Below are 27,573 nucleotides of genomic sequence, written 5' to 3'. Positions count from 1 at the left end.
AAAGTGGAGGAGAAGAAATTATCAAGTAAATAATCAAAGAAAATTTCCTCCAAAACTGAAGTACATGAGTTTCCACTCTGAATGAGTGCTCAGTACAAAACAATTAAGAGTCACAGCAAAGCATATCATTATAAAATTTCCAACCAACAGCCTAAAGAGAAAATCCTAATGCTTCCAGAGATGGAGATGGAGAAGATGTAACATACGAAGGATCAGGAATATGAACAGGAATCAGACTTTTTACAATAGCAACCCTGGAAGGTAAAAGAAAATGAATAATACCCTCAAAATTATGATGGAAAATTATTTTCAAACTTGAATTCAATAACCAGCCCAACTATAAATTCAATTACAAATCAAGTATTAGAATAAAATTAAGACATTTTAAAATATGCAAAGATTCCAACAACATATCCCCTATCTCTCTTCCTTACAAGGTTACTAAAGGAGGTGCTTTAGCAAAACAAAGAAGTAAATTAAGAAAGAAGAAGGCATGGGATCCATGAAATGGGCAAAACCAGCCCATGACAGCAATGAAGGAAAATCCCAGAATGACAACTGTATAGCAAGTCTAGAGATCAGTCAGCCCAGACTGAAACAAGAGGAAGGAGGCTCTGGGACAAAGACTCTAGAGAAAAAAATGGAATTTATGCATTTGAGTATATGGAAAATATTGCTAGAGTTTTGGACAGAGCCTTGGAACACTTGCAGGGGTGGCAGCAGCCAACTGTAGATAATATAGAAAATTGACAAGTGAGGAAAAAAAGGCAATAATTAACTCTAAGAAAAATGGAGGGCTGTATAAGCTAGAAGGCATGGTTGTACTACCTTTATTGGCTCATTAGTAAACAGTATTTGCAAACATAATTTAAATGCTGATTATTGGTTTAACTAAAAATAGTTATATAAATGTGGAGGTGGAGAACAGAAGTGATAGACTCATTCATGTTCTTATCTATCACGGCAGGAAGTCAACAAATAACCCTTAAAATTAACAAATCAAGAATTAGTAGTATACACATTTATTTAGATATATGGATCTAATCTGGATGAGTATCTAAAGGAGTTGAGGCTATTGCCTCTAAAGAGTAGGCCAGAGAACTGCTTTTTTCATTACAAGCCTTCTAGTATATGTATATATATTTTAAACTATGTATGCGTATTATTTTAGTTCAATAAACAACGTCAAAATATTAGCATATTATTTGGGGGTATCCGCAATGTCTCGAAGTTTATCCATGGCCGGTAAATAAATCCGTTTTGAAGGGCTCTCTGGGCCTCGCTGACAAGAGCTAGTTTTTTGCTCATTTTCTGCATTCCCCATCCCCCGCTTTCCTGGGAGCACTTAGCATAAAATAAATCAATACATGTAAAAATAACTCAAGTTTGTCAGATCCTCCCTGGAGAAGGAAAAATACAAAACAAGGCACACAGGCAGAAGGTACAGACGCAGCACAAAAATGAGTTCATTTCCCACATGAAGTTGAGTAAAAAAAGTATGTCTCTGGCAGAGGTACTGGAAGGTAAGGGTTTCAGAGGCAGAGAAAATCATGTTCGGGGCACCTTGGAGGCAGCTCCCGGCAGAGAAATGGAGGCATGACAGGAAACCAGGTAGGTTTATTCACTTCGGTGACTTCTCATTCCTTTCCTTCCTTGCCCTTTTAACACTCTGTAGTTACATAAATTGAGTTTGTAGTCCGTTTCCTTTACCAGACTATGAGCTCCACGAGGGGGGGACCTCATCTGTTTCACGCGCCACTGTATTCCCAGCGCAGAGCAGGAGCCCATTAAACATCTGTGGAAGAAATGAATGCACGATGGTGCCGCCGGACAGCCATTAGTGTGGCATGAGGAAGGGTCACACCGACAGCAAACAAGCTGAGAGCAAAGAAGCCGGCTGGGATATGACAAGGGCGAGCTTCTTCTAGGGTCTCTGAAAGTACAAGACGGGAAGAGTGGAAGTAAACCTTTGGCGAGTGCGGGAGGGAGACGGCGGACAGTGAGGCAGGCCTCGGGGAAGGACTGCAGGGTAGGAAACACACTAACCACAGCCAGTTGCAGCGTCTATGGGAAAGTGGAGTTGGAACTAGCGGCACCGCACATGCGCATGCGCGGCCTCCGCCCCCGCCCGGCGCGCCTGCGTGCGCGTGCACGAGGGGTCGGAGCGGAAATGGCCCCGCGGGGCCGCGCGTCCGGGCAGCGAGCGGAAGTGGGTGTGAGAGCGGAAGTGGCCGGCTAGAGCCGGGGGCTGGGCGGGGACCGGGCTCGTCAGTGAGGCGGCAGCGGCGGTGGCGGCGGCTTGGCAGGCGGGTTCAGGCTTCGGGGGCCAGGTCGGTCGGGTGGGTGGGTAGGTGTCTCCACAGTGAGTGCGTGCGCGGGCCAGCGCGCGCGCGTTCCCTTACCCCCACCCCGATCCCTTTCCCCTTCTCCCCTAACCTCCTACCCCACCCAGCTCCCCTCCTCAGGGGGCAGCAGGGCCGCTCCCTCCGTCCTTTCCTCCTTTACCCACCCTCACCCGCCCTTGTTTCTCCTTCCCCTGCCCGGGGCAGCCGCCGCCATGATCCTGCTGGAGGTGAACAACCGCATCATCGAGGAGACGCTCGCACTCAAGTTCGAGAACGCGGCCGCCGGGTGAGCGCGCGCTGGGGGCCGGGGGCTGGTGGGTGGCGGGGGAGGCAGAGTTGACCCCTGCTAATCGTTCAGCCCCCCAGACATGGAGGAGGGAGGTGGGAGACCTGGCAGGGTGTGGGGACTGCCCAGGCGGTGTAGACGTGGGCGGTGATTGGGCGCGGTGGGGTGAGGGGCAGAGATGCGTGGGGAGAGGCTCAGAGGAGGGATGCGGAAGCAGTGAGTGGACAGGAGAGCGCGTGCCAAAGTGCAGGAGACCTGTGGGACGTGAGGGTAGCTTGGGCCAGAACTCTTCGCTGGAGGATCCCATTGCCCGCTGGAGCGAGCAGGGGACCACTTCCCTCTGTATTCCCCGTCATTGTTCAGAACCCGGAGAGAGCCCATTTGGGATTGGATTGGAAGGAGTTTTCAGGAATTCCCAGGACTGGAGGAGGAAAGAAGATGCAGGCCCAGATCACCACCAGTCTTCTCGTTCCCCACCCCCCACCTCGTCTAAGGGAGCGGGAGGGAAGACTGAAGGCAGGCCCAGCCTTGCAGCCGGAAAACCCGATGATCTCTCTAGTTTACCTTCCCTGAACCCAGCTGTGAGAGACACTGGCCATTTTGTTACATTTCTCAAGCAAAGTTAGTCGTCCCCCACATCCACAGCCCTTCCTTATCGCTCTTCTGAGGTTCTAATAATCCTTTCCTCACCCGCTGTCCTCTATCTGGTTGTTTATCTTTTAAATTCTTATACCATACCCCTGGTCTGTGATTTCTTCTGCAGTAATTCTGGCCTAGATACACAGTTAAAAGCCTCTAGAGTCTGTTAAGTTCTTAGATGAAACCTGTTTTTAGCCATTGGCTTTTTTAAAAGTGGGCTTTAGGACATGTTTCAAAGGCACCCTTCTCTGTCAAACACAAGAATCAGTAGAAGACAACCTCTTCCCCCAAAGCTGCTTTGCTTTTGTAATATATTTAAACCAAGGAGTTGGTTTTAGCTTCTAATTTCTGGTGGCTTGTGGCCAGTGCCTTTGCCTCATTTCCCCATCTGTGAGGATGGGGCTTCACATCTTGCTTACACAGTTGAGGAAATAAGTGCAAACCGTTTCTGGTGAACTGGGAACTAATAAAAAGAGCAAGTGCTTGGAGAGCCACAGATGGAAGAGGATTGGTGGAGGGGAAATTCTAAGTGGACATAATGAACTTGTGGCTTGGAGGCATTAAAAAAAATACTTATAACCCACTGCTTAAATTGAATATATTGTCTGTCTCTTTTATAAGGCCACAGATTTTATCTGTAAAGCAAAGCACAACGTTTCTTGAAGTAACACATACAGTGAGCAGTAGCTACTGTTTCCTGCCAGGGACTGCAGTTGCTTATATTTTAGGCTAACTTGCTTCGTGTCTTCAGCCTCACTTACCAGTTGCTTTGCATTTTAAATGTTCAAACGAATCAGCTTAGTGGCTTATTTTGGGTGATTGCTCTGTCCTTTTTTGAGCAGTGTAGCACATAGGAGGAAGTTAAATTAACTTCTGCATTTTCACAGCTGATCTCAAGTGAATTCTCAAGTTTAGACTAGCAAAAAATGAGACCTGGGTGGTTATAAGCTGATCTACAAGATAAATGCCTGTGCATTTCAAGTAGAAGCATGCCTTGTGGTGTAGGAGTACCTTCACAACTACTTGTTTGTTAATAACTTGTGATTCTGAAATGTAGCCCATAACTCAGAGCTTCAGCTCTTCTGCTTTTAGAACATTACTCTTAAAAAGAGCTACTAACCATTTCAGTGGGAGTAATGTAGGCACTCAAGTCTGGAAGGCATAAGTTAGAACTTCTGGGACTTTTTTTTACAAAGTATATGTTGTAGCGATGTTGAATATTGGGGCAGGGCAGCAAGCTTTGTCTTTTCTTCTGGCTCTTCTTCCCTTTGAGGTGTGTCTTTAAGTAAGTGGGCTCAAAACGTATTCTGCTGTAAAGCACTTTGAAAACCTTTGAAAAGAGACTATGATATTCAGCTGAGGAGGTAGGGCTTTCCTGGGATTGCAAATGTAACACCTAGCAGAAGCCTGTTTCTAGACGGGGTGTGAATTTCCAGGCATACCAGTAAGGTGAGGCAGCAGTAGAGTAGTTAAGAATTTATCAAGGTGCATGCCTAGCCAGAGCTTCCAGAGAAGGGTGACTAGTGTGATAATCATAAACGTTGGTAGGCTTCTCCCAGTGCTCAGCACCAGGCAGGAACAGGAAAGGGGGACCTTTCTGAGAGCATTGGCAAAGTTACAGAGGACCAAAGGGGTGACACGTGTTGGGGTGGCGATCAGAGAAAGATTAAAGAAAGGCAGTAGTGCTGAGGAGAAACCCTGGGGATTTGAAAGGCTTGGCCCTTGTGGGAACATGCTGGGAGAGGTCAGCTCCACCCTGCTTTACACTTCTCAAAAAACCAGTTGGGGAAATTAGGTTCTGAGCAGCCTTCCCCAGAGTGAATCTTCCACCTCCACGATGTCCAATAATGATAGCCAGTAACAACATGTGACTAGTTTAAGTTTAAATAAAAATTAATTAAAGTGAATTAAAATTAAGTTTCTCAGTCACACTAGCCACAGTTCTAGGGCTGAGTTGCCACATGTGGCTAGGAGCAGCGGTATTTGGGTAGCAGAGATGTAGAACATTTCCATTATTGCAGAAAGCCTGCATTTGGAAATGTAGCACTGTTCCAGCTACTAAGAACATAAGCATGAGATAGATAGTCTTAAAAATAGTTCTGTCGTATATACTTTAGAATACTGTTAGAGTAATTTTCCTTTTGAAGTTGATCTTATTTTAAACGCCTCTCAGAGCATGGTAATGGATTTATGACAGGTCCTTCTCTATGGGCCTCTCATAATGTACCCATGCGAGAGTAAATTGCAGCCTCGAACCATTGCCCAGCCTCCTTACCTGTGGACTGTGAGCACTGAAGGGTGTTGTACAGTATGAAACAGAAGAGAGTGATGCCTCTCATATCATCCTGCTGGGTCTTCTTGCCTGTGACATCCTACTGAAAGTCTAAATTTCCTTCAAATAAAGCAATTCTGTCATCTAAATTGTTTAAGAATACATTTGGGGACTTCCCTGGTGGCACAGTGATTAAGAATCCACCTGCCAATGCAGGGAACGTGAGTTCGAGCCCTGGTCCAGGAAGATCCCACATGCCGCGAGCAACTAAGCCCGTGTGCCACAACTACTGAGCCTGCGTGCCACAACTACTGAAGCCCGCGTGCCTAGAGCCTGTGCTCCACAGCAAGCGAAGCCACCACAGTGAGAAGCCCGCGCACCGCAACAAAGAGTAGCCCCCGCTCGCTGCAATTAGAGAAAGCCCACGTGCAGCAGCGAAGACCCAACACAGCCAAAAATAAATAAACTAAAAAAAAAAAAAAAAGAATACATTTGGTCACGACACCCTTTTAATTTGGAGGCAGTTCCGACAAAGCCTAAGATTCATTCCAAACGATTTACCGTTTTTTTTTTTTTCCTACCGCCCTATTGGGAAGGTGGCTTATTGGAATGATTTCTGTATCCTCACAGAATGATAGTTATTGGTAAATTGTCTTCCCAACAGCCTCCAAGCTAAGAGACTGTGACTGATTAAGAAGCTATTTTGAACACTGCAGATAACCTCATGTGCAGGTCTTGTCAACAGCATTTTGTTTTTGTTTTTTTTAATCATTTAGGAAGTATTACCCAGGCCCCCAATTAAAGCAGAAGTAATCTGGCAAATTAATTTAATTCTTTTGTTAGTATATACACACCAAGAACCTTTACAGCCTCAGAAACTAGGCTTGTCAGCTTAGCTAGAGTCCAAAATTGAGGAAATGCTGTCAGATGCAAATTGCTGTTGATTTTAAGTGCATGCTGGCTCCTTGCCACAGCTGTGCATATTGTGGGGAGCTGTGGTTCTATAAGGGGGAGTGAAGCTCAGTAAGCAGGCTGTGCCAGTTGGGGAGGGCGAGGACTGTGGGAGGAGAAATTTGAGAAAGGAATAAATTAAATCTTGCTGATACCTTGTTGTCATTCCCAGATATGCTGCATATGTCCTCAGAGAGACATACTGGTTTGAAGTGATTTGGAATTAGGACATTGTTTAAGCATTTAGAAGAAATTGGATGTAGTGGCTGACTTGCTGAGACGATCTAGTTGGTCTTTTTACAGGTCACTGTAGTTAAACACTGCTGCCCACCCTCTGGCTGCCTTGGGACCACTTTGGGCATCAAGCCCCAGAGCTGCACTCCCTACGTGTGTACCAAACCTGTGACTCCTTAGGGGCAGGGCCTGTGGTTTCATCATCTTTGTTTTCCCAGCATTCTCACTGTGTGTATAGTCAGCTTAATAAGTGTTTTCTTGAAGCAATGGATGAAGCCAGATAGAATGGTTCTTAGTTTCTTTAGCAGTTTATCACTTTTCTGATATTGTGTGAATGAGCTTTTAGACCCTCTTTGTTCTTATTTTGAGACGTGGCTTAACAGAGAGTAGGACCACCCACTTCTTACCTAACATGATCCATTTTTCTAGGCTTTGCTCAAAAAGGAGGATGGGAGCCTTAGAGAGGACTTAAAGGAGAGTAATCAAAAACTTTATGGTGAGATGATGAGCAGAATTCAATAATTCCTCTAATTCAGCTTATGGAAGGGATAACTAGAAGAGGGACACAAATGCACAACGGGGAACTGGATGCATTCAGGAGTAAAAACTCCAAAACCCTTAGTGAGGAAAGAGGATTGGACAATAACAGTTGCCAGGAGTTCTTTATTGACTGATTAGTGACATTCTAGAAGCTTCCTTAGAAAAAGGATAAAAGGAAATTTTTTTCTAAAGGATTTTAAGAATGGCTCTTGAAACCCATCTGAATGAATTGAATATGTTTTAGTGTCTTGTACTGTCCAGTCAGTAACCCTGAGGGCTTATCCAGGGGGCTTTATTCTAGGATTCCAGACATTACAACAGTCTGACAGTAATATGGTTCTGTTTCTTCTTGTTGTGCTGACCAATTCCTGATACTGGGAGTTAACCACACTCCCAAAACCTCTCTCAACCATGACTCCAAAGTCTGATCTCTGATTCTACCTAGAAGAAAAACTAATTCATTGATCACCTTCTATGAACCAGGCACTTTACTATAAGCTTTAACGTGGTTTTGTTCCATTTCAGAGTGTGCCTGGGTGACAGCAGTTCCAATAATACAGTTGACAAAACTGGGGCTCTTGGGAGTTGGAGAGGGGGTAGACGTATATATTAAGCATTGTACAGGCACCCTTCCCCGGTGATTCCTGGTATGTCACACACAGAACATGACCATACCTGTGGCACATCTGGGTAAATGGTCTAGCCTAGAGATCCTGCCTCTGGGCTGCCCTAAGGGCTGTGGGGATCATTATCTCAGCATATCTATAACTTAGTCACAAGACCCTGATTGGGAAACTTTGCTATCCACATAGCATCTCGGTTAGTCTTCACAACAACCTTGTGTGGTAGATGCTTTTAATCTCCGTTTTCTAGAAAAGGAATTTTAGGCTCGCAGACGTTTGAGTAACATTGCCTGTGGTTACATAGCCAGTAAGGGACAGAACTTGAGGTGAAGAGTCAACTCTGAAAGACATGCTTTTTCTGTGATTAAACTCACCCGCAGCATCTGAAACTTTAGCAGACAGTGGAACAGAAAATAACGATTTACCCTTTTGGCCTATTAAATGGTACACTTTCTCCCAGACCAATCTTATTCCTTTCTAGCTCCATGATTTTAAACCACAAAAGTAAATAAGAAACACCTGGTCTTGGAATTGAGTCATGGCCCTGTCCTGGTGTATTTCCCGCTCTGTGCAGTCTCCATGTTGGGGCACAGAGTTCTCAGACCTCTGACTCCCAGCTGATGCCTCAGGAGGACTCCTTTGGCCCAGTGCTCTCCTCAGCAGCCTGCCTCTCTCCTCTCCAACCTTTATGCAGCCATAAATAGTAAGCTAAAATATTAATGGCAGTGATTTGACAAATATTCCCAAGTCAAGCAGCAAACCACGTAGTATAGATCTTGGAGACTTCTCCCAGTGGGGAGCTGTGCTCAGGGAACTTTACGGCTTAGAGAAATGCAGAATTTTTGAGTCAAAATGTTGGAACTCTAAGGTTTTTTATCTATACTTGATTTTTCTCGGTCTGTTGATGAAGTGAGAAAGTGAGGAACTCAGTCCTTCCTTGGCTGAATTAAAGCCTAAAGGTTAAAAACAAACAAACAAAAAAACAAAACCAGCCGCCTACTAAGTGATACAATGTGGCCTTTTATAAGCCTCCACCCTGCCTCTTTGGCACAGCCAGCCTTCCTCTGGAAAATGTGCTTCAGTGCTTCCTCCCGTTGTGCAGCCTCTTAATATTTCACTCAAGCGGGCCGTAGATTAACGTGTCTACTTCTTCCTTGGCTCCTGTTTTCTAGAAGAGAAAAATGGTGGTTGGCCAGTCATTGCCTTAGTCTCCAGGCTACAATTTCAAATGAAAGATCAGAAACAACTTAAATTTTTATACAGTTCTTTTCATCATATTCCGAACTCACTGCTTGTCCATAAACCCACTTGATGCTTCGATTCTCAGACACCCGAAATACTTTATCTAAGTCACATATGGATGGATGGCTTTGAAGAAGCAGAGTGGAACTTTGTATGTTATTTGTATAGGCTGATTTTACAACAGGGCTAACATATGCTTAGGAGAGGCCAATTTCCTTGAAAGGCATTGTTTAGCTCTGCTGCAGCTTTTTAACAGTCATAAACCACGTTATCTATTCCATTATTTCCCAGCAACTCTGGAGGGTAACTCAGTCTTTGTTCCTTTTACAGGTGAGGGAGCGGAGATAGTAAAAGAGATACGCACTTGATCATGAGGTCTTGAGCAAGCTAGGCAAGAATAAATATGAAAATGTGTATATCTTGTCTGCTGGCCCATAAAACAAAGTGGAATCGTTTGAGTTTTAGGGTGTTAGCTGATAAAACTGTAGAGTCTTCATTCGATTCCTACCATTGGGCTTTGAGGAGAAGTGAGGAAAGCATGTAAAGTAGCTTTTCACTGGAGGTTAATTGACTGTTATTGTTTATAGCTAGGATATATGTCATGCTTTCTAGGTAATAACTCAGCAGCATTTATCAAATAGAAGTCCATGTTCCAGGCTCATCTGGGAATCGCCCAGAAGGTGTTAGACTGTCTTTGCCTTCCAGGATAAGTTCTTCTGTGTCTGTTCTCTTGTTTTATCTTTAGCAGTTGTGAGAGGTAGGTAGGATCATTTGTGTTCTCCCATTTCATAGATGAATAGGCAAGAAAAAGAAGGTGTGTAGTGTTAATTTGTCTGAAAACATGGTCCTGGAGAAAAGGCTAAAGTTGGAAAACAGGTGTCTTAACTGTTCTCAGTGATTTCGCAGTGTTATTTTGTGCTATACTTTATGGACGTACACACTGGAATTTAAAAACAAAACCAAAAAAACTAGGGTGGAACCAAAGAGGGCTTCACTAAGGAGAGTGGTGAGTACTTCGCTCATGTAAGGGAGAGGGAAAGATGTGTAGGAAGACAGATTGTCTTTGAAATGGAATAGAACTGTATCGTTTATAGCCTGAAATCATCCGTTCACTTTAAGTAAATTTAAACCATTCTATGCTCTGTTTAGAAGTTTTCCTGCTGAGTGTGCTACCTCCACTGAGTATGTCCCGTGGGGGAGGGATTGACCAAAAGAGGGCATTTTGTGGGTCACATATTCAAACGTCTATCATGGTCTTAAGGAGTTGAGAATTGAAGGTGAGCACAACCACAGCAGAGATTCCAGCTGCAAAACAAAAGCTTTATCTGTCCTGCTTCCTTTTTTCAGTCCTCCACCCTAAATAACTACAGAGGTTTAGATGCATAAGAAAATGAATTGTGTACCTGGATCAATGGTAAGTATAAGATTTTTACAGGATGGTCCGATCTTAAATAAAGCTCAGGAGCCTTTTGCAAGTCCCCTTGAAGGCAAACAGCAATATAGTTATATTGTTTTTTGGCTGCACCATGCGGCACGCAGAATCTTAGTTCCCTGACCAGGGATCGAACTCATGCCCCCTGCATTGGAAGTGCGGCGTCTTAACCACTGGACCACCAGGGAAGTCCCAGCAATATAGTTATCTTAACTAAAGGACTTGTTTTGTTTTGCAGAAACAAACCAGAAGCTGTAGAAGTAACATTTGCAGGTAAGTGCCTTTATCTCACCTACTAAGAAGAAGGCACAATATAAAAAATAGAAAATAAAATTCTTCCTAAAATAAGCTTTTTAGGGCTACTATCCTGATTGTCTTTGTGGGGGGGGGATTCTTTATTTTAGATGATTATTCCATGGATTTAGTGAGCTATATAAAGTTGCCTGCTCATATCTTAGAAGTTTGGGTTTAATTTTGTGGTACAAACTAAGGTTTTTTAAATTTGGAAATATTTTGTTATTATCTTTAACCATCATCTTAGTTTGCCTAGCACTAGAGGAGTGGGGAATCACAAAAGTGCTAGAGACCTGTTCCACAAGTCAGAGAGAGATGTTACTGCTTTCTTTTCCTAGAAAGAATTAGGTATTGATACTACTCACTTGCTGTGTGAACTTTGAGGAGTTGGATAGTTGTGCTCTGTAGAAATGAGGGTACTTGGCTAGATGATCTTGGAACACTTTTTGCAGCTCTGCAGTGCTGTGACTTGGAGGCCAGGCACCATCCCCTTCCCCTCATACTAACTAGCAATGCCAGATCTCCCTAAAGTAATTACACTCAGCACCTGGTTTCAGGAACTACAAGAGAGGGGAGGCCTGTGGAGTACAGAAACTTAAGGGATAACCAAATGCAGTGTGTGGGCTTGTTCGGATCCTAATTCAAATAAGACAAAAAAAATTTTTTTTTTGAAGCTGAAGTCTTCTTTATTGACAGAATCAACAGAACATGCGTGGCAAAGGTGGCCACAACGTCCCAACACAGCACATTCTGAAATTCAAATTAGACTTATTTAAATGTGGCTCCATTTGATTCCTTCAACTTGGTACTATGATGATTATCTGTGCACAGGGATTCTATATTGAAAAAACCTCACTAACATCACCACTGTCACTCAGTTTTTGGAGACTAACAGCTTGGTCCAAATTTTAAAAAAGGTAATAGGCTAAAAGACAAAAAAAAAAGTCAGCTAAGCTATCAGGCCTAATCAAGAATGGCTTAATATTATTCATTCTCTTCTTTGAACGTTTTACATAAGTAAGACAACAATATTTTTTTTAAATTCTTGAGACAATATTTCAGTGCTTGACTGGATATTTGATATTAATAAATTTTTTTTTTAATTTAGGCATGGCAGTGGAATTGGGGTTATTTTCTTTTCTTTTCAACTGTCTTCTTTACCTTTTAGAGGTGTATTCTGAAATATTTATGGATGAAGTGACGTGTGCAATTTGCTTCAGAATAAATCATTGGCAAGGGGTGTGTCTGAGTGAAACAAGATTGGCCATATGTTGATAATTGTTGAAGCCATGATGAGAATAGGGGTTTGTTATAAATTATATTTTATACATGTTTAAAATACATCACAATAAAGATTTTTTTCAAATTCTTTCAGCACCAAGCTGTGATTAAAGTAAAAATAGCTTTGTAATTTTAGAAAAGAGCAAAGAGATAGGTACTCTCTAATTCTATCTCAGTGTTTCTGCTGACTTTCCACATGGATTTAAAATAAATGCAGTTTTACTTATATGCCTACTTGTAAGGGAGACTTCCTTGTGGCCTGCAACATGTAGGCAGGTACTTTGAGATATTATTCCCTGTTCCCAACTTAAGCAACCTTATTTGCTTTTCCTTGCAGATTTTGATGGAGTCCTCTATCATATTTCAAATCCTAATGGAGACAAAACAAAAGTAATGGTCAGTATTTCTTTGAAATTCTACAAGGAACTTCAGGCACATGGTGCTGATGAGGTAAGTTCCACATCACTTTTCCTTGGGACTCTTTTTTCCTTCTCACCTTTTCTTGGTAGCTTGCCACTCCTAGAAAATCCACGGCACTGAGTCATCCCTACTGGCACGGGCCACTCTGGTTGGCTTGCTCACCTAACCAGGGGCTCTTGACTCTGTTTCCCATAGTCGTAAAGAAGGGTGTTTCCCAGAAAGAGTTTTGGTTCTTTGCTTGCCTGCTTTTTACTCTGAAGAAATAAAGATGTTCTCTAACCAATGAAATCAAAAACAGCTTTAGTTCTCAAAAAATGGAGCAAAGAATACTTTTCCTTGACCAATACAAAAATAACTATCACAAGACTGAGATGGGTTCTGTTCTATTTCTGTTACATTGTGAAGTAGGTATATAACCTCTGACCTGTTTCAAGTTTACAATCTTAATTTCTTATTTTGGAAATTTAGGCACAAATCTGCCCTTTCAATTTTTAAATTTAATGCTCTTTAGAGCTGGCCTCTTTAAGTATCTGCTCTTCTTTATGACTACCTTAGGGGAAATAAGAAAGGGTGTCCATGCGTTTTGAAACTCTGATGGCCATGCTTTATTCACTGGCTTCTTTCAATGGGTTTGGTTCCTGTTGAACTATGTTTGCTCTGAGGAGAGCCATTTATGGAAGAAAGAAAATGCTATTACACCAGTGTGTGCACGTTGTGGTTGGGTCTCAAAGCAGGAAGTATGACTCAGTTCCTGAATCAGTTTTCAAATATCTTTTAGTTTTAACAAAGTAGGTTCTCCTTAATCTGGTGAATGAAGATACAGTCTGGTGAATGAAATCAGATATATTTTCTTTCTGATTAAGAGTAGTAGCTTTTGACTTCTTTAAAATTTATGTAATGAAAAAGGCTGTTTGCAAAAGAGTATAATCAAAATCTTAACAATAAAAATTAAAATTGATGTTAACCATGAAGAATACCAAGAGCCATACATCGTCACTTCCCTTCCTTCTTCATATGTGATTGGTTTGCCCTGTAAGTTCAAGGGTAGAGCTAAAACCTTTTCTGATTTGCCTCATAAATTCAAGGGAAGAAGGATGGTTTAGAGAATTTGTATTCAGGGTTATTTTACCCGAAAAGGAAGAGCTTCAGGAGAAAGACCTAGTCTTTTAAAGCATTTGAAAGATTATTAATTATATAAGTGATACTGGCTGACTCTTTACCAGATGAAGAGCAAGGGGAAACAAATGGCATTAAGCTGGCCGGGTATTAGATGAAGTAGAAGACAACTACCTGGAAAGAACTGTTGAACATTTGAACAAACAACTAAAAAATTGTGTGATCATTCTCCCTAGATAGTCCTCTCTCTTTAAAGATATAGGTGCAATAAGAACAATCCTTGGGAGGGAGAGAAAGTGTTAAGCTAGATTTCTTAAATCTCCTTTCCAGTCTGTGCTTTCCTTATGGTAGAACTCCAGAACACATTGCTATTCTCGTAGGTACCACAACGGTCAAAGAAACAGCCCCACCCACTCAAGTGGGTGGAGTACGTAACATTGGCAGTGTTGGGGCAGAGTGCACAGTAAATGGCTCCCTGGGTTGGTTAAACAGTGACCAGCCTGGGATAACCACAGGAAGCTTGTTACTTTGTCACAGGCCCTTTTTCAAAGCAGAAAGCCTCAGCTGCTGGGGTGGGAAGGTCTGAACTTCTGGTGGCCTGTTAAAGAGGGGGCACAAATTGAAAAGTAAATCATGGTTAAAAGTGCAAGTGAAGTCAGCAGGGAAGCGCTGGCTGGTTTTGCCAAGAGGAGGGCGCAAAGGAGTTGAATGTGGTGTAATTTTGGCTCTAAAAACCTCTTAGATCTCAGAGTATTAATTTGGTAACTTGGAATTAAACTAAATCTTAGGTGCTGTGGTTTCTCCCACATCTGATTTTCCCTTCCTCCAAGTACACACAGTACAGAATTGTGGCTAGTTAAAATTGTTAATGGGATATGTGTGTTACTTTATTTTTCCCCCAGACAGTTAAGGAGAAGTGGTATATGGGACACCTGAAGGTCAACAGACTCTATGACCTTGAACTTCTCCCTTTAGTTCCTCTTCTGTAAAAGAGATACCTTACAGTGGCTGTATGGTCACCAAATAGGAACTACATGTGACATTACTTATCTTTTACCTTTATACAAAAAGTGTAGTCACTGATTCATGTGGTGAGGTCCACCCTATTATCCAAGTTTTGCACGTTGAGAATTTCTTCCAGCTATAGGATAATGATTGATATGTGGAATACTAAAGAATATTTAAGAATGGGGGGAAAGAACCTACCATGTGATAATTTTTTTAAATGGGACGTGAAATAAATGGTTTGCTCCTGGTTTGTTTGTTGTGTTTGTTTTAAATAACCTAGAGAGTACATTGAAAATAAGATTAGAAGAAAAGCATCGACATTTGCTCAGATCTATTATGAGTCCCCGGATGTCAGAGATGGGCAATGAGACCACAGGAGTGAACGAGACAGAGGCCCTGCTCACATGGACCTCCACTCTAGTGCTGCCTGTGTTCGCAGTGCTTTTCGCTGGCTAGTGGGATCCTTTAAAACACACGTGCCACTCTTACAATTAAAACAAGTTTGTACCCTTGTTCATTTTTAACTTGGTAACTTGTCTTAGATTCAGTACCTCTTTTTTTGATATCCCAGAAAATGCAAGAGAATCATTAGTGTGTTTGTGGTGGCATAGAGTTAGAAATTGGATGCCTAGAGACAAAACCCTACAGCCTGTTATACTACTGAGGGTTAATATATTGGCCTCAGTTCTACCTTCCTATAAAATAGTGATGACACCTTGCCTCCCTAAGTGTAAGGTTTTAAGGAGACATAGTAATAAGCCCTGTCTGTGTTTTGCCTCTTAAACATATAAAGACTACTAAATACTGAGAGGTTATTAAATTCTAGTGACTTTAATATTTATTTTTTTTCTCTCTTCTAATAACTGCCTTTCTTCCGCTTAATATGTCCCATATAACGTTTAAGTCAGAACTGTTCCTTCCCGAATAAAAAGTTTGTTTCTTAAACCATGTCAGCCTAGGAGCAATTTCTACCAGGGAGAGCAGTCATACCGGCAGAGAAAAAATAAGAAGGTGTAAAAGGGGCTCTTGTTTTATCATTTACTCCAAAAAGCTGGGAAGTAGCCAGCTGTTTGTTGGTTTTGAGAAAAAGACATTTAGAGAGTACAAGCTTCTGTGGACCCACCAGCATAAATAACTGGCTAAGATTCAGTTATCCATTGCTTTTTGTCTTTTAAAAAAAGATGATGGTGAGCTAAATAATTTTAAAGCATACAAGATAAGCAAGCTAACTGGAATCAGTTCCCGACAGTTCTGGTTGTATCTCGTCATGTAACGGGTGTGACTGAGTCCTAAAAGAGTAAAGGGTGAACCTTGATTGAAACACAGATCCTAGACCAACCTTTTGGAGTTAATTGCAGTTCTGTGAGTGATTTGCTTGGTAACTCAGATAAATCTGCTTCCCCCTCTATCCAGTTTCTCGTTCGCCATTTGAAACTTAGGAAGAACGCTGGCTTAGGAAAAGCTTAGCCAGCACAGTGCTTTGAAAATTATGAAATTATCATGGACTTTGAATTAACCTATTTGTTTTTGTGTTTTCTAGTTATTAAAGAGAGTGTACGGGAGTTTTTTGGTAAATCCAGAATCAGGTATGTAGTAATGTGAGCAGCTGTGGGATGACATAGAAAGAGACCTGTCCTTTTTTGTGCTATGCTTTTTTTAGCCAAAGGATTTCGTTTAAATGTTAATTCATCTTACAAATATTTTTGCATGAGTTCAGTTCCCACTTCAACTCTTTCCGTAAAAATAGCTTTTAAGGGGTTTGCATTGTCCGGTAATGGTACACATTATTGTTATAGTCACACAGAGAATTGATGTATGCCATTTTTAACATTTACTGGCTAAGGCCTAATGACTCTCCCTTAATGTTTCAGCCAGAGGGCCACCTTTGTTTGCCCATGATGATTAAAATGCCTTTTGAGAAGACTAAGCAAACATTGAGTCTCCTCCCAGCCCCTAGTAACACGTTTGTCTGTACACTGTACATTTGGAGAAGGAAAAGCAATATTCACAACTATTCTCACATTTTCAAGTAACAAAAATTTCAGCCCCTTTCATCTGTTCTGATCAGTGATCTCTGCCTCCTTCATGGCCAGAGGTATTGGAAAGCACCATGGCCATCCTTGATTAGAACAGCTATGTTACACAGCTTTAAAGGAAGTTTAAAGTAGAAAAAAATAAACAGTATTTTTATCCCTATGATTAAGTGGTAGTTTCAAATTCTGAGGTGTCTAGCCGGGGCCGCATAGTCAGGACCAAGTTGTAAGACTGTTTGAACATAATATTTGTTACTCAAATCCTGTGACTGTGGTACCTTGACTAACAAATCCTTCTAAAAAGGAAGGTGTGTCTGTCTCTTTTAACAAGTTACTTTAAAAACAACAACAGGGCTTCCCTGGTGGCGCAGTGGTTGAGAGTCCACCTGCCGATGCAGGGGACACGGCACGGGTTCATGCCCCGGTCCGGGAAGATCCCACGTGCTGCGGAGCGGCTAGGCCCGTGAGCCATGGCCGCTGAGCCTGCGTGTCCGGAGCCTGTGCTCCGCAATGGGAGAGGCCACAACAGTGAGAGGCCCGCGTACCGCAAAACAACAACAACAACAACATGACACCATCTCACCATTCCCATTAGAGTACCTTCCTATGACTCATATGCTGCTTTGGAAACAAAATATCTAATAAAGAAAAAGCGCCTTTGGAGTGTAACTTGCTACTAGGAGTATTTATGGATGAGAGCTTTGCACTCCTAAAGAATACTGAAATGTGTTAATCCCCAAATTGATGGTCCAAACGTATCTCAGAAATAAAAGCCAAAAGATAAATAACACTGTAGGCGTTAAGAGGAATCAAGGAATTTCAGAAAGAAAGGAAAAAAAAGAACTATAGCAGAAAAAGCATAAAGGAACTCTCAGACATGCTTGTCACCGCTCAGATCCTAAAATCTATCAGAACAAGCAGAGTATAACTCAGAGAGCTTATGTTTCTGTCTCTGGGCCTTCTCTTCCGCTTTCTGTGCTAAAGCACACGCTACCAAATTGCAGACCTTGTGTTCAGACAAGTGCAAAGTATAAAAAGATGTGAAGGTAGCATGTCTCTTCCTCTTTTTCTATGGATTTATCTAGGCAAGTTTGGAAAACTCAGCAGGGCATACTAGATTTTTACTTTTCTTCAGTATGTTCTGTTCATCATGTCAGAAGCCGTACTTAAGTCTGGCTTCAGTTAAAGTTTTATTTTGTTTGTTTTATTTGGCTTCTTAAAAATAGCAAACCTCAAGTTTAAATATTTTCTTTTTTAATCTAATCTTGTGGTCTATTTATCTGGTTTTCAGGTATCCAAAATGGAATGGTGATTGGTATTATTTAATATTGGAGTGCCAAAAATGTGCTAAGCACTATCTAGAACAGAGATTTAGATAGCCAGCCAGTGCTCTCAGTGAGGATAGATCCAACAAAAACCACAGACCCCAGGAATGCTTTTGGGAAAAAATTAAATAGTAACAAAGTATAAAGGTCTAAGATACTTGGAAATGTGAAATCTATACAGTTCTGGCAAAATTATTGCGATCAGTTGTCTAGAATATGAAATGATCCTCGGTGATGTACAGATACTCTTGCAGAATCATCTATAGGTTTTTGGGCAGGTATTATTTGGCTAGATTATAAAATAAAACATCCCAGCCTTGTTGGAATTTGTGCTGGACACGCTATAAAGGAGGCAGCATAGTGTAGTGGTCAGTACACTCAGACTTCAGTCTCTGTTCTGCCCCATTTATTGATGACCTGCTATGTTCCAGGCACTTTAAATACTGTGTGTTCTTTTAATTCTCCCAGCAGCCTCCCCCAACTCACCACCCTTTTTTTTTAACAGATGCAGGAATTGTAGAAGTTAGGCAATTTGTCCAAGGCCAAAAGTGTCAACGCCAGGATTTGGACCCAGTTTTTGTTCAGCTCAAGAAAGAGTTGCCTCGACCTTTATATCATGCTGCATTTGGCCTGGCACTTTGCTTCTTTGAACCTCTTTTTCCCTCTAAAATGAGAATAACCATATTCTGGCCTACCTATTTCGAAGAATTCTTTTTTTTTTTTTAATTTTATGTATTTATTTTTGGCTGCGTTGGGTCTTCGTTGCTGCACGTGGGCTTTCTCTAGTTGTGGCGAGAGGGGGCTACTCTTCGTTGCAGTGTGAGAGCTTCTCATTGCAGTGGCTTCTCTTGTGGAGCACGGGCTCTAGACGCGCGGGCTTCAATAGTTGCAACACGCAGGCTCAGTAGTTTTGGCTTGCGGGCTGTAGAGCGCAGGCTCAGTTGTGGCGCACAGGCTTAGTTGCTCTGCGGCATGTGAGATCTTCCCGGACCAGGACTCGAACCCATGTCCCCTGCATTGGCAGGCGGATTCTTAACCACTGCACCACCAGGGAAGTCCCCAAAGAGTTCTTATGGAGATCAAATGAAGTCAAATATTTTAAAACACCTTGAAAATTTTACAGGGTACACAAATCTATTGGGGAGGTATATGTACCCTTTTTTTCCCCCTTTTTAGGTTTTTTTCCCTACCTCCATCCTCAGGGTTTGTGATAGCATGTAAGCGGGTATATTTTATTAAAAAGCAACCCAACTGCTGGCCGTGTTGGCACTTGGCATGTTAAACCTCAGAGGAAAATATGTAACTCATATTATAGCTTGATAGCATCTTCGACCCCCTTCACAGCTGTGTCTGGAACATTAAATTTCTAATGAAGTTTCCAGGATTATGACTTCCTCCCATTCCTTATTTGTAATCAGTCATCTTTGATATTGATTCAAATTTTTGCATAGTATCTGTTAATTAGCTATATATATATTTACAGTAATTCTGCAAGAATTAAGATTTTTTATTTCATCTCATTTGCCCTTTGAAGTAAATGGGAATGGATAGCTTTCTACCTGGGTTAAAAGTATAGACATTGAGACAAAATAAAATGTCATTAGAACCTGTAAAGTTTTTTTTAATATAATTGTTGGGTGTTTTTTTTTCCCCTCCAGGATACAATGTCTCTTTGCTATATGACCTTGAAAATCTGCCTGCATCCAAGGATTCCATCGTGCATCAGGCTGGCATGTTGAAACGAAACTGTTTTGCCTCTGTCTTTGAGAAATATTTCCAATTCCAAGAAGAGGGCAAGGAAGGAGAGAACAGGGCAGTTATCCATTATAGGGATGATGAGACCATGTGAGTATAGAATTTGGTCCTGAAGCCTGGTGTGGCTGTCACGCATGCTTACTGAAAGTCATTCGGCTAAGTCAAACCTTAAACTCTATTGTGTGAATCCCCCAAGTGTCTTTCTCATAAAATTTTTTAACCCAGGATGTAAGTGTTGAGGGGGAAAGGCCACTTCTTGTCTCCAGATACTGAAAGTTGGCAAAAGATGAAAAGAGAATCCAGTGCTCTCCTTGAAGGCACCATCATTTTGAGTCCCCTTCAGTAGTATAGCTGGATAATCGGGAGGCAGAGGGTGACTGTAGGTTCTGTGTTGTTGCAACTCTTGGATCGTCTACATGCTATGAGTCTCATAGTATATAAAGGAATACATTCTTTAAAGTGGAATTCTGAGAATCACTAACTCTGGATTCCATGTCGGAGCATGTAGACAAGTTAATAACATCCACTTTGGGTGATTTTCATCTCTTGCCTCACATAGGGCATGCATTTATTTATTTCTTTATTTTGGCATGCGTTTATTATACTGACTTTGTTGGCCACCTTGTTTTATGAATTAACAGATTCGTGACTTTACCCTCCTACTTCACTTGTAGAGCAAGTTCTTGACAAAACCCTGTTCTGGTTCTGTACTCACTCTCATGGGTTTTGTTTCCCTCAGGTATGTTGAGTCTAAAAAGGACAGAGTCACGGTAGTCTTCAGCACAGTGTTTAAGGATGACGACGATGTGGTCATTGGAAAGGTGTTCATGCAGGTATGGAGCAGACATCTTGGGGGGGAGCCATGGCCTAGTGACTTACAGCTCGTCATCAAAGCACACCATGAGCATAGAACTGGCAGCTCCTTTGATTAAACAGCCCCCATCAAACTCACTGAATTTTTTTTCTTGGTGGATTTAGCCCTTTTGCAGGACTGGACTAGAGGGTGAATTGAATATTAAACATACTGACAAAATGACTGAATATTAAGCATCCTTCCTGCCATGAGGTCTTTAATTTAAAGCTTGGTCACATTTCCTGCCCTCTTATGTTTCCTCAAGTTTCTAGCAAGGTCTGCTGGCTTGGCTTAGTCCCAAATAAAGTCTTTTTAGAATGGAATCTAGAGAAAATTCTTAAGTAGTAGGTAATGCATTAATAGGGTAGAGTTGTCGAACTGACAGTGACGAGAAGGGACCTGAGTTTGACCGAGGCCCCCATGGAGGGAGTGCCTCCCTCAGAAGAAGCTCATCTACTAGAAGAGTAATGGGTTTAGCAGGACATTTTGTAATTGGATTTCTGGTACGGTTGGACTCAGGTCTGACACAACACACCCGCTGTGGCTTTGTCATGCTGTCTGCTAACCAGTTGCTGGCTTTAGGATGTGAGAGCTCATTGGTGAAGTGGTATCCTGGCTGGTTTCTTCTGAGATGGCTCAGCATTCAAAATCTAGTACAGTGGTTAAATTTCAAAACACTTGTAGGTTCATTCTGTTCCTTAGCAGGGTGAAGAGGTTTAAGAATTCTGGGACAGAATCTCTTTTGCCAGGTTAGGTTGAAAGACAATTGTGCTTAATATAGTGAGAATACTTTATGTGTAGCCATTCTAAGTGGCTAGGGAAATCTTCAAAAAGGATATTCTCAGTTTGATCCATCTGTGGTGGCTTTTTGGGTTTTTTTGTTTTTATAAATGTATTTATTTTTGGCTGTGTTGGGTCTTTGTTGCTGCGCGCGGTCTTTCTCTAGTTCCGGCGAACGGGGGCTACTCTTTGTTACCGTGTGCAGGCTTCTCATTGTGGTGGCTTCTCTTGTTGCAGAGCACGGGCTCAGGTGTGCGGGCTTCAGTAGTTGTGGCTCGCAGGCTCTGGAGCACAGGCTCAGTAGTTGTGGCGCATGGGTTTAGTTGCTCTGTGGCATGTGGGATCTTCCCGGACCAGGGATTGAACCCACGTCCCCTGCATTGGCAGGTGGATTCTTAACCACTGTGCCACCAGGGAAGCCCATGGCTTTTTGTGTTTAAGCTAATTAATCAGAAACTAATTTTGTAGTCCCTGTGCAGAAAAATTGGAATATTGACGCAGCATTTGAGAGTACTCAAACTTACGAAAGTGTGTGTGTATGTACATATATATATAGATATGTATATCTTAGGTCCTAAATGTACGCCTCAGGCAGGCATTTCATGCGTTTCTATGCAGAATTGACAGGGGAATTAAACGCAGTAGCTCAGAAATTGGGCTAAATCCAGACTGACAAGCTAATTTTAAAAGCTATGAACTATATATTTAGATTTGGCTGTTTTTTTACCAGTCTTGTTCCATTTTATTCCAGACAACATCTTAACTTATTTTTATACTTTAAACAGATCTGATCTTGGAGAGTGTACTGGAGATTTGTTCCTTAGGAGAATTTTGTGTGTTCTTTTTTGCATGTAAACTTAAGCTCTCCCTCAAAGTACATGTGGTAGGGCACTTCTAAAAGGAAAAAGAAAGTCTGCATTTTTGCACTGACAGTTTCTCCAGTGAGTGATGGGGCTGGCACCATGTGAGAAGGCAGTGCTCAGGAAGCCATCTGCCCTGCCTCCCTCTCCAAACTCAAAGGCTGAGGTAATTTATTTGAAATGACCATAGAAAGCTGGACTTATTTGGCTGGTTTTCCCCTCCAGAATAAATCATCTGATCATTGTCCTGGGCCTAGTTGTTTTAAATTTCTAGGAGAAGGGAGAACAGTGGATGCCCAGCACAGAGTGTTGTGACCTGGGGAGGCTGTTTGCAGTTCCTTGTGGTCACTATCTGCTTGCTGCAGGTCTCTGTTTTCTCATGCCGGCATACGCACCTCCAACTGGGGCAGAGCACAGTCCCTGCTTTTGTCATTTGGCAGGCAGACTTAGAGGGATGCTTATTGCTGCCGTAAGGAAAAAAACAGGGAGTTTCCATTCCCCACTCATAAGGATGTCCCAGTGCTCGGCTTTGGGGCATTATCTTTGTAGGCGTGTGAGCTGAGCACCAGGGAAAATCTGGTAGATATCCTCATTTCAACGCTTATTACCTGAAAAGCAATAGAAACAATAGTTACCCTTTTGGACATTGGAGTATGGTGAGCTAGGATTTTTTTATATTATTAGATCTTTAAGTTAGTTCAGTAAGTAAGAGAAGTTAAGTGGAAACCACTGGTTTCTCCATGTTCAGAGACAAGACAGAAGCAATTTGCCTCTTAGGCAATTGTGAAGATGCCCCTTTTGAGGCCCCTTGCTACCTGTATACATGTGGGGTTGTATCTATAGGATATTTTCCTGAACTGGGAACACTGATTCAAAGTGAGTAATTTTGGAGGGCATTGCCAAACTCTTCTCCATAGAAGTTGTGCCATTTGCCCTCCCACCACCAATGCATGAGAGTGTCCATTTCCCCAAAGTGTTGAACTTTTGGATTTCTGCCAATCTGACAGGTTAAAAATGCTATCTACTTTTCTTATGAACAAGGTCAAAACATCTTTTTTTATGCTGCAGGCTATTTGTTTCTTTTTTCCTGTGAAATGTCTCTTTATGTCCCCTATGCATTTTTCTGTTGGGTTATTGATCTTCTCAATTTCTTCATATGCTAGGGAGATTAGCCCTTTTTCTGTGATAAGAATTGCAAATATTTTTTCCAGTTGGTCGTTAGACTTTGTGAGTTGTTTTTGTTGTTGTTTTGTTTTGCTTTTTCCCCATGCAGAACTTTATTTTCACATAGTTAAATTGGTCAACCTCTTATGGCTTCCAGATTTTGAGTCATAGTTAGAAACTCCTTCCCTACTGCAAGGTTATAAAGAAGTTTACCTGTATTATTTTCCTGGTGTTTTTATAGTTTCATATTTTACACATAAATCTTATTACCTGTGTGGAGTTTCTCTTGGTACATGGTATGAAAGGTGGATACATCTTTTTTTCTAAGTGGCTACCCACTGGTCCCAGCAGCAATTATTTAAAAGCCCATGTTTACACTACTGATTTTAAGATGCTACCTTTATCATATACTAAATTTCTGTGTATATTTGGGTTTATTCTAAACTTCCTGTGGTCATTTGTGCTTTGATGGAGGAAAGAAATAGTATTGTGATGTTCAAAAGACATCCCAGCTGGAGGGAGAAAAAAGAGGCAGTATTGCTGATACATATGTAACAAAGACACTAAGGAAAAGAGAGCTGCTGGTTGGTGGGTTGATTGGCTTTTAAGTGTTATGTAAGAGAGAAAACCAAGGAGAAACATGAGATTGCCTAAAGGATAGCCCCAAATCAGATGTATATTGTTAACCAAGTCTGAAAGGTTTGAAATGTATCACTTTCCATATACAGAACTGTTGAAATGCTGCCAAGTCACCACAGGCTTACAAATACTCCAGCTGGTTGTGAATGCCACGTGTACCAGTGAACTGGAGCCTTCAGGAAGCTTACTAAACACAAGAAAATACTGGCGGGCAGTTATTATCTGTTCTGTTTTCTCCCCCGAGGCTAAAGAGGAAAACTGACAGAACTTAGAGAACCTCCCAACCCAGTTGCAGAATGAAAGGTGTTTTCTAGAGAAGGGCAATCTCACAAGCTTTGCTTTAAGAATTTCCATTTTGAATGATCTTGGATCCTTTCCTCCCTCTCCAAGTATTTTTCCTTTGGGGAACAAAATTCAAAGGGGAGCTAACCTAACCCAGTGATGTTAATTTATTTCCCACCAACCTTTAGAAGCCACGCAGTGAGCTCAGGAGGCAGGGTGGTGAAACAGGCGAGATCCCAGACTGGGCATTAGACCTCCTCAGGTGTTATCCTTCCTCGTTTACTGAAGGCTTGCTGATCAGTGCGTATTCTCCTACCTGCAAATGGAAACATAGTCCCTGCTCCTTTACAGTGTCCTGACACTGGCACTGAAGTCAGCTAGGGTAGAGGTGCTTTCTTTCATTCAGCAAGCCATGTGTTAGACAGCCTCTTTGAAGGGCAGAGGACTAGATACAGAGATGAATAAAAGCAGGATCCTTGGCTTGAGGAACTTTTACAACCTGGTGGGGAAGCCAGATGCATTAGTGAATAGTAAAGTATCACAGTAGAGAAAAGACATGGGAACCCTGAGGGGAGAGCAGCCAGCTACCCCCAGGCTATTGGAGATAACGTTATAGAAGAGGTCATATCTGAGCAGCAGTAGAAGAGCGTTGCAGACCAAATGGCTATATAACATGCTTTCAGTATACTCATAAAACTCAGAGACCTTGGAAAGCCTTTGGTTCCATCCTTCTGCCATCACTCAGAGAATTTGAATCGGCGGTTTTACTGGCATGACTGGAAAATCTAGTCCTGTTCTTGCAGATCTGGGTTGAGACAGGGATTCATTGTATCACTTGTCTATTTACACAGGAATGTATAGATTGGGAAAGCTTGAGATGTGGGGATTAGAACATGGAAGGAATGGCCTGGTGTTTTACTTCCTTAGGCATTTTTCTGTAGTTTGGTGAGGGTGGATACATTTTGTCAAGGGTGAGCTCTTATGCAGGGTGGTGGTGATTTCATCCACGGCCATTCTAGAGCGAGAGTCAAAAGTCGGACTTCCAATTCTCATGTCACACAGTCTCCTTTTCTCAGTGAACACTAAGACTGCTCAACTTCTTTAACATTGTTGTCTTCTCCCAAGAAGGGCTTAAATTTGGTCTAAAGTTCTCATTGATGAATTATAAACAGTAACAGGGTCTAAGTTACCTCAGTGAAACAAGACTTGTGCAAAGGCTCAGAGCCCAGAGAAAGCATAGTATTCATGAAACTGGAAGAAGTGGAGGTGGGGTGAGAGGAGGGATGAAAAATTGGTCAGCTCATAAAGGGCTTTGTGTGCAAAGGTTAAATGAGTTAAGACTTCAGCTCGAAGTCTTTTTTTTTTTGGTTGTGTGGGGACTACTCTTCGTTGCGGTACGCAGGCTTCTCATTGTGGTGGGTTCTCTTGTTGCGGAACACGGGCTCTAGGCACCGGGCTTCAGTAGTTGCAGCACTCGGGCTCAGTAGTTGTGGCACATGGGCTTCTGTAGTTGCGGCTCATGGGCTTAGTTGCTCCGCGGCATGTGGGATCTTCCTGGATCAGGGATTGAACCCATGTCCCCTGCATTGGCAGTCGGATTCTCAACCACTGCACCACCAGGGAAGTCCCTAACTTGAAGTCTTACGCTAAAGCTTGGGTTCCATTCACCCAGAAATTTTTTAAATTTCCTGAAAAATGTAACCTCTTTTCACATTAAATCAAAAGAGACTAATAAGCAGTAGTCATTATCCTGAATGTAATCTGGTTCTCCCAGTGCTTTGCAATTTGCTGTCTGTTTAGTCTCAGAAGTAATTTTATCACCTATGTTCTTCCAGAACAAGAGAAAGGCAAAAGGATTAACAGTGCTTTTCCACACTCATTGAGGATCGGGCTTGTTAAGTACTTTGTGATCTCTCCTCTGAATCTGAAGTGCATTGATAGCAGCCAGCACTTGTAATATTTCACATTAGGTGTAGGTTATTATTAGCCTCTGCTGGTCAGAGGGCTCAGAGGTCACACCCATAGGGCACACCCTGGAGCGTAAGTTGCCGTTCATCTCACACCAGATTCTCTTCTGGTTGCTTTTTGCTTCATCCTGGCAGGAGTTCAAAGAAGGACGCAGAGCCAGCCACACAGCCCCACAGGTCCTCTTTAGCCACAGGGAACCTCCTCTTGAGCTGAAAGACACCGATGCCGCTGTGGGCGACAACATCGGCTACATTACCTTCGGTGAGCGGGGCGGGTTGCCGCGTTTGCGCACCTTGATGGGTTCATACTGCAGTTGAAGTGGTTAAGGGGGGCGGGGGTGAAAGCAGGCATATCGATCATTCCTGTTGCCGCTGCCATGACTGTAGGAGGCCTGCCACGGACGCTAGTACAGGTCGAGTGCTATTTTTATACAGTAATCATTTTCCTTTTTTCCCTGTTTTTCCTAAATCCTAAGGAAAAAAGTGTAGCCTGTGATAGCAAGTGTGAGGAGTTAGGGCCATGTAAGCATTGCTAAGCAGCTGGGTGGGAATACTGTGTCCTTTGGCGTTTCTTGGTTTTTTGCTGATTTAGACCAGAGCTCCAGCCATGATTCACTTACTCCACTTTCCCCCTGAAAAAATTCACATGCTCCCCTGTTACAGTTGCTTCAGCCTAGTGAGCTGGCTCATCATTATAGCTGACGGTTTAGAACCGCAGCTTGTTCACCCACTGCCCCAGATGCCACTAAAATGTCCCCCTTTCTGGAGTTTTCTTTAATTCACCTCAGTGCTGAAGGTGCACCAGTTTATCAAAGATGAGCGAGTTGATTTACCAGGTTTCATTAAATCTAAGGTACATTGTTTTTTCACGTTACTCTCTGAGTTTGGCACACAGCTCACAATTCGCAGCCTGCCACAGTTTAATTTGGCAGCATCTCTCTTTATGGTACCTAAACTGATGGTAAACTTACAGTCATTAGCATCTCAGCACCTTTGCAATGCCGTTATCTCCTGGCCTGGTGCTCTTTTCTCTCAGGGCAAGCTGACACAGGGGTCCCACCCTTTCTTACGAGGCATTCCTTTTCATTTCAACAAATCTTTATACTTGAGGATTTTGCTTATGGTGAGACCACTGAGTAGAGTGGGTGCAGAAGATAGAGAGGGCTCCAGGGAGCCAGAAGGAGAGGTGTGCAGGTCGGCCCAGGCGCAGGGCTGAGTGACTGCACAGGGCT

The 27,573-nt window shown here is 42.3% G+C and overlaps 1 protein-coding gene, 1 long non-coding RNA gene and 1 other non-coding gene across 4 annotated transcripts in view; 2 read left to right on the top strand and 1 right to left on the bottom strand.

Moving 5' to 3' along the window:
• Positions 1-814: 814 nt before the first annotated feature.
• LOC113628297 (uncharacterized) lies at positions 815-2,139 on the bottom strand. The gene is made up of 2 exons (XR_003435968.1): positions 2,047-2,139; positions 815-1,933 (listed from the first exon to the last, which is right to left on the bottom strand). It is a non-coding gene; the product is annotated as an uncharacterized LOC113628297 (long non-coding RNA).
• A 38-nt stretch (positions 2,140-2,177) lies between these two features.
• Positions 2,178-27,573, top strand: part of ARPC2 (actin related protein 2/3 complex subunit 2) — a 29,659-nt gene continuing 4,263 nt past the window's right edge. The window contains exons 1-8 of one of the 2 annotated variants that reach the window (XM_027121652.1): positions 2,178-2,330; positions 2,550-2,631; positions 10,803-10,837; positions 12,477-12,589; positions 16,224-16,269; positions 19,700-19,886; positions 20,536-20,629; positions 26,477-26,603. In XM_027121652.1, the coding sequence (XP_026977453.1) occupies positions 2,558-2,631; positions 10,803-10,837; positions 12,477-12,589; positions 16,224-16,269; positions 19,700-19,886; positions 20,536-20,629; positions 26,477-26,603 (676 nt within the window). In that variant the 5' untranslated portion in view covers positions 2,178-2,330; positions 2,550-2,557. Of the gene's footprint in view, positions 2,331-2,400; positions 2,632-10,802; positions 10,838-12,476; positions 12,590-16,223; positions 16,270-19,699; positions 19,887-20,535; positions 20,630-26,476; positions 26,604-27,573 lie in introns of those variants that run through there. The other variant, XM_027121663.1, reaches the window with a different exon arrangement.
• On the top strand, positions 5,445-5,581 carry LOC113605283 (small nucleolar RNA SNORA42/SNORA80 family). The gene has a single exon (XR_003427139.1). It is a non-coding gene; the product is annotated as a small nucleolar RNA SNORA42/SNORA80 family (small nucleolar RNA).

This window comes from Aethalodelphis obliquidens, unplaced genomic scaffold, assembly GCF_003676395.1.
Source record: "Aethalodelphis obliquidens isolate GAN/ISIS:26980383/991018 unplaced genomic scaffold, ASM367639v1 scaffold2, whole genome shotgun sequence".
Classification (NCBI taxonomy): Eukaryota; Metazoa; Chordata; class Mammalia; order Artiodactyla; family Delphinidae; genus Aethalodelphis; species Aethalodelphis obliquidens.
The sequence above is the reverse complement of the archived record's forward strand: the minus strand, read 5'-3'. Positions and strand labels throughout refer to the sequence as shown.